General features: G+C 32.7%; 1 protein-coding gene across 1 annotated transcript; it reads right to left on the bottom strand.

The window, feature by feature from the left end:
• Positions 1 to 2,348: 2,348 nt before the first annotated feature.
• Positions 2,349 to 3,143, bottom strand: LOC125858895 (uncharacterized). Its single transcript, XM_049538672.1, has 2 exons — positions 2,981 to 3,143; positions 2,349 to 2,863 (listed from the first exon to the last, which is right to left on the bottom strand). Exons 1-2 carry the CDS (start codon positions 3,141 to 3,143, stop codon positions 2,349 to 2,351), a joined length of 678 nt encoding a protein of 225 aa, XP_049394629.1.
• Between the last annotated feature and the right edge of the window lie 12,158 nt (positions 3,144 to 15,301).

The raw sequence follows: 15,301 nt of genomic DNA on the forward strand, positions 1-15,301 counted from the left end.
TGAATCAAGTGTAAAACAAACATTCATGCCTCTTAACTCAAGGAGCAAGGGAAAAGGACTCAAAGAAATGCTTGTGAAGGATTTCCGACTTAAAGCATCTGCAACCACATTGGCTTTACCCGGATGATAATTAATCGTGTAGTCATAATCCTTGATGAGTTCAAGCCATCTTCGTTGTCTTAGGTTTAGCTCCTTCTAAGTACCCAAGTACTTTGAGCTCTTGTGATCAGTGAATATATGATATTTCTTTCCATACAAATAATGCCACCATATTTTTAAAGTAAACACTATAGCAACAAGTTCAAGATCATGAGTAGGATAATTCAATTCATGCGGTTTTAATTTCCGAGAGGCATAAGAAATAACCTTCCCTTCTTGTATCAAAACGCATCCTAGACCATTGTGAGAATCATCACTGTATACTACATACTCTTTCCCTTCAATTGGTAGAGTAAGTATAGGTGCTTGATTCAACAAGGATTTGAGAGTTTCAAAGCTCTCTTGGCATTTTTCATCCCAAATAAAGTTTACTTCCTTCTGCAAAAGCTTAGTCAAAGGGGAGGCGATAATGGAAAAGTCTTTCTCAAATCTTCTATAGTATCCGGCTAAGCCCAAAAAACTTCTTACCTCGGTTGGACTTTTGAGAGGTCTCCATTCAACAACTACTTGTATCTTACTAGGATCCACCTTCACGCCTTCGGTTGATACAACATGTCCTAGAAAATCCACTTCATCAACCAAAATTCACACTTGGAAAGTTTATCATAAAGTTCCTTCTCTTTCAAAATTTTCAAAACAATCTAAAGGTGTTTATCATGGTCTTCACTACTTCTGGAAAATATTAAAATATCATCTATAAAGACAACCATAAACTGATCAAGATATTAGATCCATGAATACCGTAGGAGCATTTGTCAATTCGAATGGCATCACCAAAAATTCATAATGATCATACCGAGTTCTAAAAGTTGTTTTAGGAATATATTTCTCTCTAACACACAGTTGGTGATATCTTGACCTTAAATCAATCTTTGAGAATACTTTAGCACCCTTCAGTTGGTCAAACAAATCATCAATCCTTGGTAGTGGATATTTATTCTTGATTGTTATTCTGTTCAATTGTCTATAGTCAATACAAAGCCTAAGAGTGACATCTTTCTTCGTTACGAATAAAATAGAGGCTCCCCAAGGAGAAACACTAGGTCGAATAAAAACCATTCTCAATAAGTTCTTACAATTGAGATTTCAATTCTCTTAATTCTGCTGGAGCCATTCTATAAGGAGTGATAAAAATAGGGGTAGATCTAGGAATAAGCTCGATTAGAAATTCAACCTCTCTTTCCAGGGGCAACCTAGGAAGATTTTTCTGGGAAGACTTCTGGGAAATCACATACAAATGGTATGTCCCTAATACAAGGACTCTCCAACTATGTATCAACTATGTGAGCAAGGTATGCCCCACAACCTTGACGCATCAACTTTCTTGCCAAGGCCATAGAAATAATATTAGATGTCAATGATTTTTCACCTCTTACAATGATGTGTGGAAATGTTGGATCTTTAAAAGTCACATGTTTTGACCTACAATCTACCACTGCATGATATTTATAAATCCAATTCATCCCGATAATAACATCAAAATCCTTGAATGGCATTTCAATCAAATCAGTAGAGAAGACTAGGTTTTGAATTACAAAGGGACAATCACGGTAAATTCGATTACACACAACTTGATAAATCCAAAGGACTTTCAACCAACACATCATAATTAAGTCTCACAGATTTCACATTTTCAAGAAGAACAAGTGATGAACAAATATAGGAATGTGTAAAACCAGGATCAAAAAGTGTAAACACACATAAACCAAATAAGTGAAATTTACTGGCAACCACGTCTTGTCCATCTTGATCATCCTTCTGCCTCATAGCATAAGCACATGCAGTATCTCTTGGTCCACTAGCTTTATTAGCTCCTTGCACCCGCTGCTTGGGTGTTTTTAGTTATTGCGCCTCTATTAGTTTGAGGAAGATTAATAGAAGGCTTACGAACTAAGCCTTCAGTTCTTAAGGAATGAGCATTATTAGGATTAGGACGATCTTTCACTTTATGATCAAAGCTCCCACAATTGAAACATGCACCAAAAGCTTTCCTGCAAGTACCATAATGATTCTTTCCACATTGTGGACAAGTGGGAATGCGAGGCTTGCCTTGGCCATAATTTGGAGTACTAGCTGTAGAAAAATTTGATCTATTTTTTATTTTGTTGAGGTAGCCCGTTATCACTACCAGCCTTACAATCATCAAACCTTCCCCATTTTTATTGATTTCCAAAATCTGGTCTAGGCTTTCAAAATTTGTTTCCATTTCTACTAGCTTTTTCTTTATCAAGTCGTTCCCAAGTAAAAGTAGCAGACACTAACTTACAAAAGTTCTCATGTTGTAGGATCGCCACATTCTTCCTAATGGAATCATTTAAACTGTCTTCAAATTTCTTGCACTTGTCTTTTTCCTCTTTAATAATACCTCCAGCATAACGAGAGAGCCTTAGAAACTTTTGTTGGTACAAAGCAATAGACATGCCTCGTTGCCTTAAATTCAAAAACTCCTTTTTCTTTGAATCACAATAAGCAGGTGGGACATACTTCATACGAAATTCCTTAAGAAAATCATCCCAAGTAAGAACTGGAGGTTTTACCTTAACATTCGGAACACTTACCCACCAATCGTAAACATCCTTTTGTAATAGTAAAGTAGCATACTTAAATTTGGCAACATCTGAACACTTCAACTGCTCAAATACCCTCTCCATGCGCTCCAGCCATTGTTCAGGATCAGTGGGATCAACAGTGTCTTCAAACTCCACTCTACCCATTTTCCTCATTTTCTCAAAGTTAATCCGATTGGGATCATATATCATTTCAGCCATGTGGTGGAAGAATTCAGCCATTTGTTGAAAATGAGGATTCATGGCTTGAGTACCACGACTTATATGAAGATGTGAACCAGCTCTTACACCCGAATGATTTCCCACTTCAGACCCACTAGTTTGGGGAACATATTGATTCGAGAAATGTTCTCCAACCCATTCCAGTGCATGAGGTTGGGAAACAGAGGTACCTGAACCTTCACGAGCAGCTTCCATAGGTTAGTCAGAAGAAGAGGCAATAACTTAATTCCTTCAAAAGGGAAGATCACATTGCATTAGGGACATGTACTTGATGCATATACACTCTACATGCGATAAAAAATATTATAAACCATCTAAGTGAACAAATAATCTAAATATAACCTTTTAGAAGTGAACAAGTATACAAGTAATTCACAACAAAAGTCCTAGAACCACAAACCTAGGTTCTGATACCAATACTTGTCGCGAACCTTTCGGAAAGATACTACCACTTAAGAAGTAATCTACTTTAATACTTGCGACATTTAAAAGAGATTAATGTAGGGAGTATTTATAAAATCTAGTAGGGGGATAAGGTTCATAAAAAAATAGTTAAGGATGTGCATCCTGCCCATTTAAACATCTATTTGCATCAAATTGAAACTGAGTAGAATTTTAACTTATGGCGGAAAAACCCTTCCAAGATAATCTAAGCAAATAACTTACGAGATGTTCATGCATATATTATCCTCATATTAAAAATAATATAAAAAGAATATTACCAACTTTCGAATACCAAAATTAATCGGTTCATGCTTCACACAAACATTTAAAACAAATAGTAAATTTAGTATATTACAAAACTTGGGTTTACACACCCCAAAAAGAACAAAACATATAGCCATACTTATATTACAACCCATGGTGACATGATCAAATTAGCCCTTAAAATTTCATGTAAATATACAACACATAGATCACGTACAAGTCCCAAGGTTTATACAAAATATAGATGTCTATATGCAAATGTGATATTTCTTAAGGCTCTCAAAATCTCCATCTCCAATGGCCAGCTTCATGCATCCTCTCGAACATTCCCAACGATAAAACAACTATCGCAAAGCATATAGCTTAGTGGTGTAAAAACTATAGGTTTGGAGCCCTCAGATTCACCAAGCTACCTTTCTCAAGTCATGGGCAGCACAATTGAAACATAATAAATAAATCAAGTAAACAATATATATAGAGTATCAAGTTAGATATTTAAAGATCCAAATGTCAAGAACGCTCATAGAACCATTTTCCAAGAGATTCAATAACAAGGCTCGCCCAATATATACATCATGTCGTCACACCAAGCACAAGCAGGTATCAAGAAGGGTCAAGCCCAATAATCAAGAGAATGAAGAATCATATTAAAAATGGCTTTCTAGTTCGTACTTAAAATGGACAACTTCCATTCTTAAGACGGACTTAAAATCCAGAGTCAAGATGGAAAATGATCCGTGTCAAGAGGCATGCCAATAGTGACAAAGTCACAGCCACAAGAAGGACAAGGTCCCAAAAAGAGTGCCAAGTGATCAAACAATTCGTACAAGTGGACGAGTTACACAAGTGTCTTTAATGTCTTAAAGGATACCAACACGATAATGCAAAGTGACAAGAGGTAACCAAGGTACCAAGATAAACTTTCAGATATAATAGCAGGTAAAAAGAGTAAAAGTACAAGTTTATACACAAACCTTAGTGCTTAACTTAGAAACAGTCCAACATAACTCCAAGAGTTCAAACCATAGACCAACCAACGTATCAAGGTCCTCAATTTGTTCACGAGTATATACAACCTTAAAAATAAAATTAAATAACTTCTTTAATTCCTAGTATCTCAATAATGTTGATGTAAAACAAGATTATTATCACAAGTAAGCTTGGCCTGTACAAATACGACTATGCTCCCAAAATAGTAATTCTGGCCAGCCTAATACCTCATGTCGCAACTTAGATTTGAAAAGCAAAAGGGCAAAAATGGACTGTATATCTTGCATGAAAGATGTAGGTACATATCTTAAGGTTGCAAATAGTCAAAAATCACCGCAAAATATATTTTTTACAAAAAAATATAATCAAAACACTAACAGTTGATCATATAGGATTTCTAATTCTGAAATTTGGACAGAACTTGTCCTATGTTGTGTCCCATAGTTCGAATCCATAACAGCTAAATTAGAGTTTTACATAAGCATACGAGTTGTAGGTCTATGATTTCACTTTCCAAATCATATTTATTCACTGTAAAGGAAGTTCTAGAGAACGAGATATGCTTAAAATACCAAACACTACCAGCTCAGAAACAAATTTCATCATTTACCAAAGAGAAGGGTGTGTCTTGAATTCCAGCCAAAAGGACCAAGTTTTTCTCTTGTGAATTTGAAGAACAATTTGTTTAGATAAGGTTCTTAGACTTGAGGTAAACGAATTTAACTAAAGGAGGTGTGAAAATATAGTCACAAAAGTGATGTTTCTCTCTTGTACAGTTGTCACTAAAAGGGGCTGCCCAAACAAAAAATGTGCAGCCCAAAATGCATATAGATATACCTATATGTATATCCCCCCCCCCCACCTCCCTTTGAAGTTATACATAATTGTAATTAGAATATTACGTAAATATTCCAATACAATCCCTTAAATTACGATCACAATTTATGTTAAGCAAGTTTGCAAATATCACAACATTGCAAGTTCCCAAAATGAGAGTAAAACATATAGTAGGAATTAAGAAATGGTGTATCAACATGCGACTCTTGGTTAGTATTTAGGGGTGTTAGACAGGTTGTCCAATGAATGAGTTACCATAAGGGGTATTTTGGTATTTTTCTTACCCAATCAGATTTAATTCATTTTTAGTAATGTTTTAGGGGTATAATCTTATTAGGTTCAGTTTGATAATCCTAATAGACGCCTAGGTTTTCAGTTGAGAGTTCAAGAAGAGAAAAGAAGAGAAAAGAGGAAAGGATCAAGGCGTTCGTCGAGGTTCTTAAGTTTCGTTACGGATTTTCGCCATAGGTTTGATCCCTAAGAAGTATGTAAGTTTCCATAGTATTGAGTCATTCATCCACACTCCAATCATGTTATTTTCAGCGCAATTTCATTCTCAAAAGTTGAAGGAATTGAGTTCTTGATAGGTGTTCTTGAAGTTCATCCTAAATCTTGTTTCATTGGGGTTTGGATGATTTCTTAAGATGAAAGTGAGTGTTTTGAGTATATTTGTAATTGAATCTAAGGAAAACTTGTGAAAAGAAATCGATTAGAAGCGATTTAGGATCAGAAAATGAGAGACGAAATTAGTCAAAAATTGGCCTAGGGAGAGGCTAGGGCGGCGCGCCCCAGATGCGCCAGAGGGGATGGGGCGGCGCCCCAGCAGTTCGCCACAAATGAGGTTCTGAAGTTTGGGGGCGCAAGAAATGCACCAGGGTCGCTTGCCCCCACTCTTTTTCCGTCGGTTGTCCCGTTTTAGTCTCTTTTAAGTGTACCTTCACTCTATTTGATTCTAATCACTCTAAAATACTTCTAAACACCTAGAAATAATTCATAACATGAATCAAAACCTTGAATTCATAATTCAAATTCAAGGTAGAGTTAAGAGTTAAGCCTTGGGAGTTCTTCCAAACATTTTGAGAAGGTCCCTTTAAGTCTTTTTGAAGAGTCTTCTACAACTTCTAATAACTCGAGCAAGTGAGTATGAGAGTGAGGAGAATGTATTCATGAGTCTACTTTATCATCATTAGATCCTTCATATCATGAACCATAAATCTTGAATTCATAATTCAAATTTAAGAGAGAGTTAACAGTAAAGTTCAAGGAAGTCTTTGAGTTCAATTGTGAATCTTTTGAGATCAACTATCGATTTGATCTAAGTTTTGAGGGAGTAAGTATGAGAATGAGAATAGTGGTATACATGAGTTCTATAATGTTATTTAGACCCTTGAGTCGAGTCGTTTATGCTCACAAATTTTGCATGAACTTCATAAGTTGAGTATCTTTGAGAGGAGTAGTACCTTCAAGTTCAAAGTCTTGAAAATTGAGTTTCTAATCCCTTTTTAGATGTTATTCCTAATCATGGGACTACTACATGTTACCCACGAAGCCCTTGAGTTGAGTTGTTCATGCCCATAATTATGCATGAGCCCTATAAGTCTAGCAGTCTTGAGATGAGAGGTATCTTTGAGTCCTTCAATTGAGTATAAGACTGGGCGTCGGACCGGAACGGGATGGGTTGACCGGTTTGTTGATCGGTACCGGGATGAACCGGATCGAAATTACCGATACAGATACACGGTTCTGTCCCATCCCACTATATATCGGGATGGAATCGGAACGGACCGGAACAGACCGAAATGGAACGGGATGGGATAAACGGAACGACACATCTAGCTATTTCAAAAAATGATTTAAAAAAATTTAGTTATTTTAATTTTTTGAAATACAAAAATATTAATGTTTTTTTATTTTTCTAAGTTTAAATTAATAGTTTTGAAACTTATAATGTAGTTTTACTTAAGTTTATTTTAAAGATATTTTTTTTAATTTTTACTTATTAAGTTTGCAAGTTAGGTTTAATAAAGTTTTTTAAAAAAAAAAAATTTTTGAGCTTAGTTTTAAATATTTGAATCTTTTGAAGTATGCAAGTTAAGTTTAATAAAGTTTTTTTTTTAAAAAAATGTTTTTGAGCTTAAGTTTTCAAGATTTGAATCTTTTGAAGTTTATAAGTTATTACTTATTAATATGTTATAAATTATAATTTAAATAACTTAAGTTTGTAATTTTAAAAAATTAAATAAAAATAAGGATAAAACAATGACACAAAGTCACAAATTAAAAAATATAAATCCAATATTCCAATTTATTTAAATTTGTATTACAATTTACAACTATTAGTAGAGTGCATAGTTTACGCAGCCACCTTCTAGGAAGGGCTCTGTTTCAACTAAGCCTCAAATGTAATACTAATAGTTGTATAGTCCCGTAAATCTTTTCTCTAACTCAGCTATAGATTGACCGTAATCAACTACTGGTCTTGGTAAAGCTCGTTGAAAATCTTGAAGTTCCATGCCATCGTCACTACCACATCCAATGGTTGAATCTATGAAAAGTTCAAATTGACTATCCAACTTTGGAAGTCCTTGATTTCTCCGCTCAGCATTTATCCAATCTCTAAACAACACCGATATTTCCAAACTGTTTTCTGCTAACGAATATCTGTGGTCTCCAATTGAAATCTTACCACGCTAAAAGCTGCCTCCGAAGCAACTGATGATCCTTGAATTGCAATCACGTCATTCACCATCCTACTAAGTTTTGGAAATTGAGTTCCACGAGCCCTCCACCAGTTCAATAATTGTGGTATACCTTCATCGTTTGTAATATTATCTGAACCCTGTTCAAGATATTTAACAAATTCACATTTATTAGAAGAGTCAAGACCAAGTTTATGTTTCACTCTACCATGGGCACCTACTTGAGGCATAGACATTTAAGGATTTTCAACATTATCTAAGGAATAATATTTATCATACATTTCTTTAGCAAGTAATTTTATACTATTTTGACATGTTACCAAATCAGATTTTTCTTCTGGTTTAATATCTAAATTTTGATAAATGCATTCAACTAAAGCTTTTGCACCATATTCTTTATATTCGGGGTTGAAAAGAATTGCAGTTAAATAAATTTGAGGGATAGGAAAAAAATATTTCTTAAATTTTGTAATCATAACTTCAATAGCACTGGTAAATAATTCATTTGTTTTATATTCAGAAAAGATATATGAAATCTCACATATATGTATTAAAATTTCAGAAATAGTAGGATAATACATTCCAGAAAAAATTTTAGTAGCATCATAAAACGATTTCAAAAATATTCTAAGTTCATTTACTTCATCCCAATCACTATCATTAAGTTTAAATTTAGGATAAGCATTATGACTATTAAATTGCATAGTAATAGGCTCTTTATATGTATAAGCAACTTCAAGCATTTCATAAAAGGAATTTCATCTAGTTTTTACATGCTTCGGAACTTTTCTAAACGGAAGTTTACATGCATTACAAAGCTCTTTATATTGATTAATTCTACTACTACTATGCATATGAAAAATATAAAAACAAGCATTATCAACTTTATCACAACTATTTTCAAATAATTTCACACCGTCACTAACAACCAAATTTAATATATGCGCAGCATATCTAACATGAAAAGCATATTTACTAATAGGACAAAGTCTAGGTTCTAGCATATTAATAGCATTTAAATTAGCAGAAGCACTATCTAAAATAATACTAATGACTTTATCACAAAGATCGAAAAAATCTAAAATTTCCAACACAGTAGTAGCAATATACATTCCAGTTTTTTTCTTTTGACAAATTTTATAACCAATAATTCTTTTATGTAAATTCCAATTATAATCAGTCCAATGCACAGTAGCAGTTAAATAATCAAAACCATTAGGACTACGACCCATATCAGTGGTAATAACAATTCTACAATCCATTATTTCAAAATAGGCACGCAAACATTGACAATATTTTTCTTGAAATTCAAAAATATCTCTTTTTACCATGCTTCTTGATAAACCTTTAAAACTAGGATTATATGTATCACGAATATATGCAATTAAACCCGGATGTTCTCCAAAAGTAAAAGGTAAACCACAAACAACAACCATTTTAGCAAAATTTTCACGATCACGATCACGATCCTTATTATAGGTTCGACGTGTAAGAGGACTACTTGGGTTCGAAGTATTTAATTCACCTTGAACCATATTTGACCCTCTAGCTGATGTTTCAATGTTAGAATTTTCACAAACATCAAGAGAAGATATATATGCAAACCACTCTTTACTATGATTATTAATCAAATGTTTTTTTAATCCCCCCGTTGAACCTCCACTCCCACCAGATGTATATTTAAAATGTTGTTTACAAATTTTACATGTACTAAAAGTTTTTTTCTTCATTCAAATAACAAAATTTCCACACATGTGATTTTAAAGCATGTTGTATCTTGGTCTTACCTCTAGTTGGAACAATAGGGGGACGACTAGTTCCAACCGAAGGATTGTCCTCCTGAGGTGGAACTTCAGTACTATTTAGGTCGGGACTAGTCGGTGTATCATCTAAATCTTCTTCATCAATTTCTACTTCTTCATTTTCTTGATAACTACCATAATGTCTTTCATAAACCTCTTCGGGAATTATGGGAGTATCCGAATTAATTTCTATAGGACCAGGACGAGAAAAATTAGTTTCATTCACATGAGTAAATTCATCAGTATTCATTCTAACAATAGGAAAATTAGATTTAGAAGAACTAGAACCCTTCTTATTTTTTGTAAGCATATTTTTTACTCCGTGTACAATACCTTTTTTACCTCCACTTTTTTTAGAAGACTCCATGGTATAAAATTATAAATTATGAAATACAAAATTTAACAAGAACAACTTACAAATAATAAATACAAAAAATAAATATAAGATTAGACAGTGGAACGAAGTTACCAAACGCTTGTGTAAAGAACAAATGATTATGATCGAAAATTGAAAAATTGATGCCGAAACTTGAAGTTTGAAGAAGATTCCTACTCCAAAATTCACCAAATGATTGTTGAAATCTTCACAATTACAAAATAATATGATTGAAATTTGAAACTTGAATATTGAAAGTATGAAACTTTGAGAAAGATTGAGAATTGAGAGAAATTGATGATTCTTAATTGTTAAATACTGTAAATACATAAATTGTAATTAAAAATATAAAGAGAGGGAGTATATATAGTTTTAGAATTTGTGATTATGTGTTGGAATTGGAAAATATAGAATTATAGTCATTGAAAATATTTTTGTTGGGAGAATGGGGGGCTGGGGCAGTCAGCTACTCAGCTTGCCATTGGCTAGTAGGGAGTGGGGAGTGGGGACTGGGGATGGGACAGGTCGGCAGGGGCAGGGGGCAGCAGGCTTTTCAGCCTTTGCTGACCCCTAGGAAGACTTTTTATCAATATATATATATATAATATAAATTATAAATTAATAATAAAAAATAATTAATCGAAACCGGACCAGACCGAAATGGAACCGAAATAAATCGGGATAAACCGGTACCGGTACACCGGTATCAAATAGTGATACCGTTCCGTCCCATGTACCGGGTCACGGTGTCCCATTCCGTCCTGAATACTACCGGACCAGAACGAACCGAAATGGTACCGAAATGGTACCAGACCGATACCGGTACAACCCGGTCCGGTGCCCAGCCTTACTTGAGTAGTTCATGCTCATAATTCCCCATGAACCCTCTGAGTTGAGCATTCTTGAAATGAGTAGTAACATTGAAGTTTGAGTTACAAGTGTTGAGTTCTATCTATGGTTATTGAAAACCTTGCATTGAGTCGTTCACGTCCATAATTCGGTATAAACCATATTTTAAGAAGCCTTTTACAAATGCTTTAAACTTGTTTTAAGACTTGAGCATTGAGTTGAGTAAGAGTAAAGGGGAAGTTCATTTTCTTCAAAAGATTATATGGGAACTAAGTATTCCCAAAGAGTAAATGCTTTCACATTAAAACAAGAGAGGAAACACTGATTTCCAAGAGAGCCTTTGAGCTAGTTTTTGAGTAATTATCTCAAACCACAGAAAGAGTTATGTTTTTAAACATATGAGCTGAGTATATTTTGGGAGTAGTATTGAGCACCGATATGGGGACGAGTTCATAATAACTCAAGTCTCCATAAACCATATAGCCAACGTGGGTAGAACGGGTCATACTTTTTAGATGATTCCTTAATTCTTTTTAGCATAGACTAGTGGATTCACTTAGTTGAGAGGTTCTATACCCAGGCAAGGTATAGGACAGTTCTGGCAGCGTGGGCGAGACAATGTATCATCACATAGCTCATAGTGATGGTTGTCGGTTATAGAATCTCCCACAAAGTTATTTATATTTTTATATATAAATTGAGTTGTTATTTTATTCTTCAATACATTAAGTTGTTATCTAATGTTTTAAAAGTTTTCCATATATTGCATCTTTTGTTGTTGCTTTATCTTGAGTTGAGTATCTTCTTCTTAAGTTTAGTTTAGTTGAGTGAGTTGAGAAGAGGTAAGTATGTTCCCTTTTTATCAAGTTCAAGCTTATGTTATACTTTAGAATTCCCCTTACATGCTCATATATTTCATGTACTGAGCCATTTGGCCTGCATCATTTCATGATGCAAATACAGGTATTCAGGATCATCAACAGGTGCTTCATTGATACCACATGAAGTTCGAGTTAGCTATGGTGAGCCTCCTTGCATTCAGAGGGTTCCACTTGTACTTTCAGTTATATCAGTTGTTAGGATGTCGTGGGTCTTATCCCAACTTCCATCTTTGTTAGTTAGAGGTTTCATAGATAGACAGTAGAGTTTGAGAAGTGTGTTTCATTTATCTAATTAAATGTTTTAAAGACTTGAGTTGCCTATTGTTGGCTAGTTGAATATTCTATTTATATTCAGAGTAAATCATTTGAGTTAAAGCTTTGTATTTGAGTTTCATGAATTATATTCACTTTTTAAGCTTTTATATGCTTGAGTTAGTCTTCTGCTTGTAGTCAACTAGGATGAGGGTTCACTTTGGGACCAGCAATGGTTCTCAAGTACCGGCCACGTTCAGGTTGTAGTCTCGGGTCGTGACTTATAATTTCAATAAGTCATTATCAAACTAAAGCTATCAAGGAGCCTTTACTTTGTAAAATATGCATGCATTAAGTTATTAAAATCTAATTAAAAATAAAATAATCAAATTTTTATCAAATCTATTAAAATTACTCATGCAAAAAATTGCAAAAATTGTAAGAGAGACATGATGCATACCTTATTTGTATTAGCACAATTTCTACTAAAGTTCTATTCAACGGTCTGCAAAAGCATCACCTCTTGTTTATACATGAGATTAAAAAATTACATCATGAGTTTATAAAACAAAATTTTAGTACTATATTTTCATGTGAGAGATCAAACAGTTAAACATCAATTTAAGAATATAATTTGAATGATAGGAAAAAATGAAGAAACAAAATGTAAAGAAATGCTTGAAAGAACATATGATAAGAGCTTTATGCTCTCTAAATCAAATTCAAATGTACAGTATTGTCATTAGAAGACAACGTGTAAGAGAAAATATGCATCTGAGGGATAAAAAAATATGAATTGTTGGAAATATATGTCAGTTTCTTTAAAAAGACTATATTAATAAATAATTGTCCTTTCATATTTAGAATTGTAATTTATTGTGAAAATTATGTTACTTAAAAGAGTGTAATGGTGATAGTAATTGAAGAGAGACATGTATGTATAGTGATTTCTTGAAGAATTAAAAAGTCATTCAACTTTATTGGTGATATGTTGAAGAGTTAAAAGTCATTCAACTTTAATGGCTTCACACTTATAGAATAATAATTAATTAATATTAATAATAATAATATCATGATAATGATAATTAAAAAGTTGAAGGGCATTTTCGTAATCCAACTTTAGACTAAACACCTTCTCACTTATAATATAATATGATATGATATATGATATAAATAGGTATAAATGGCCATGATCTTAAAATTTCCAACATAACCTTGCAAATATTTCTATTGAAGCTTTAGACACTTCTCCGAAAAATAACATATACCTTCTAATTAAGAAGAGAATGAAAGAGACATCAATATTCTCTTTGCATAACTAAAGTAGAAACACTATGTTATATATATATATATATATATATATATATATATATATATATATATATAATGTTTTTTTGATTTGGTAATGACAGGTAGTTTTGACTTACAAAAAATAAAGAAACTAAAAGTACAAGGAGAACATCTGATTTTGTAAAAATAAAGAAACTAAAAGTACAAGGAGAACATCTGAATTTGTAAAATAAAGATACTATTTGCTAATATAGTAAAAGACTTATAATTTCATTGATAGTTCCACATAAACATTGTATACCTTCAAATCAATCAATATTATATGAATGTGTTTTCGCTCTAACAAGGAAACTTATCGCGCACAATTCTTATTCCAACTTCTAACAGTTGTGCATGCTTCTCTTACTGTTTTTCTTTTCCTGCATTACGAAGAAGAAAACAAAAATGATTAGATTACAGAAAAATTGCTAAAAAATATTCAGATGTATGAGTTTTAAAAAAATGGAGATCAGATACATAAAGAAATTGTATACCCTTTCTCCCTTTTTATACCTTTTTTTGGTTGGTATTTCTTTTTCTAATTTTAATTACTTATTGACCTTTTGAGTTCTCCAGATTATAGACAAAGAGGTTAGCTAACGTAAGTTTAGTTAATGTAGTAGTAGTTTATGAAGGATTAATTTAATTTAATTTATTTTTTTAAGAAAGCCAAAGGTCTTATTTGAAGATGGCATTATTAAGAGCCCATATGAACATGTTTCATCTTTATTGCCATCTAAATGACTATCACTTTTTTTTTCTCATTTACTACATTTTCTTAATTCTTTGTTATTTGTTTTAAGATTTTTTAAATTATTTATATATATATACACACACATACATATATTATAACTAGTTTTTTGACACGTGTGTTGCACGTGATTACCAATTCCAAAAATATATGATATAGTAAATAGTATTGCTTATTTAAGAGAAGATTTGTATAATAAGCTTAGTAAAAAATAATATTATAGTTTTTTTGTGAATGTTCAATGTGGATCGTCATATATATTTCTTATTCACGCAAACCTATTAAGATGGTCAATGAGGTGCGGAATTCATGGTAAAATGTAATAATACTTATTGTAATATTTTTCTGATAGTTGTCTTAATCTAACTATTTCTTTAATATTATTTGTGATGTATTCTAGATACAACATATCTTGGGTTCTTAGGTACATATGTAAATTATTTTCCATTAATTCTTCTAATAGTTTTATGTCTTTCATAGCTTATGTTCAATATTGTAAATATCGTAGTTCATTTTAATCTGAATTTATTTCTAAATCATACCATTCTATTCTTTCGAGGTCTAAATCATGTAGGTCTATTTCATACCATTGTTGGTCTAATATATCTTCTGATTCGTTATCATTAAATATTTTTTCTCATATGATTCTTCTTAATTCAATTATCTCTATACCTCTAAGTATATATAGGATTAAAGTTTCATAGTTTTTTATTATTTCATCATGCATATATGTAGTCATGTTCGTTGTTATGCAAGTTTTTTATTTTCAATTATTCCTTCCTATCATATCCATAATTGATTAAATTCATATTAGATCATTATAAACTAGATTATATGTTTATCATGTTCTCCTGTCACTACTAGCATCGTACTTTAGCG

This window comes from Solanum stenotomum, chromosome 3 (assembly GCF_019186545.1).
Source record: "Solanum stenotomum isolate F172 chromosome 3, ASM1918654v1, whole genome shotgun sequence".
Lineage (NCBI taxonomy): Eukaryota > Viridiplantae > Streptophyta > Magnoliopsida > Solanales > Solanaceae > Solanum > Solanum stenotomum.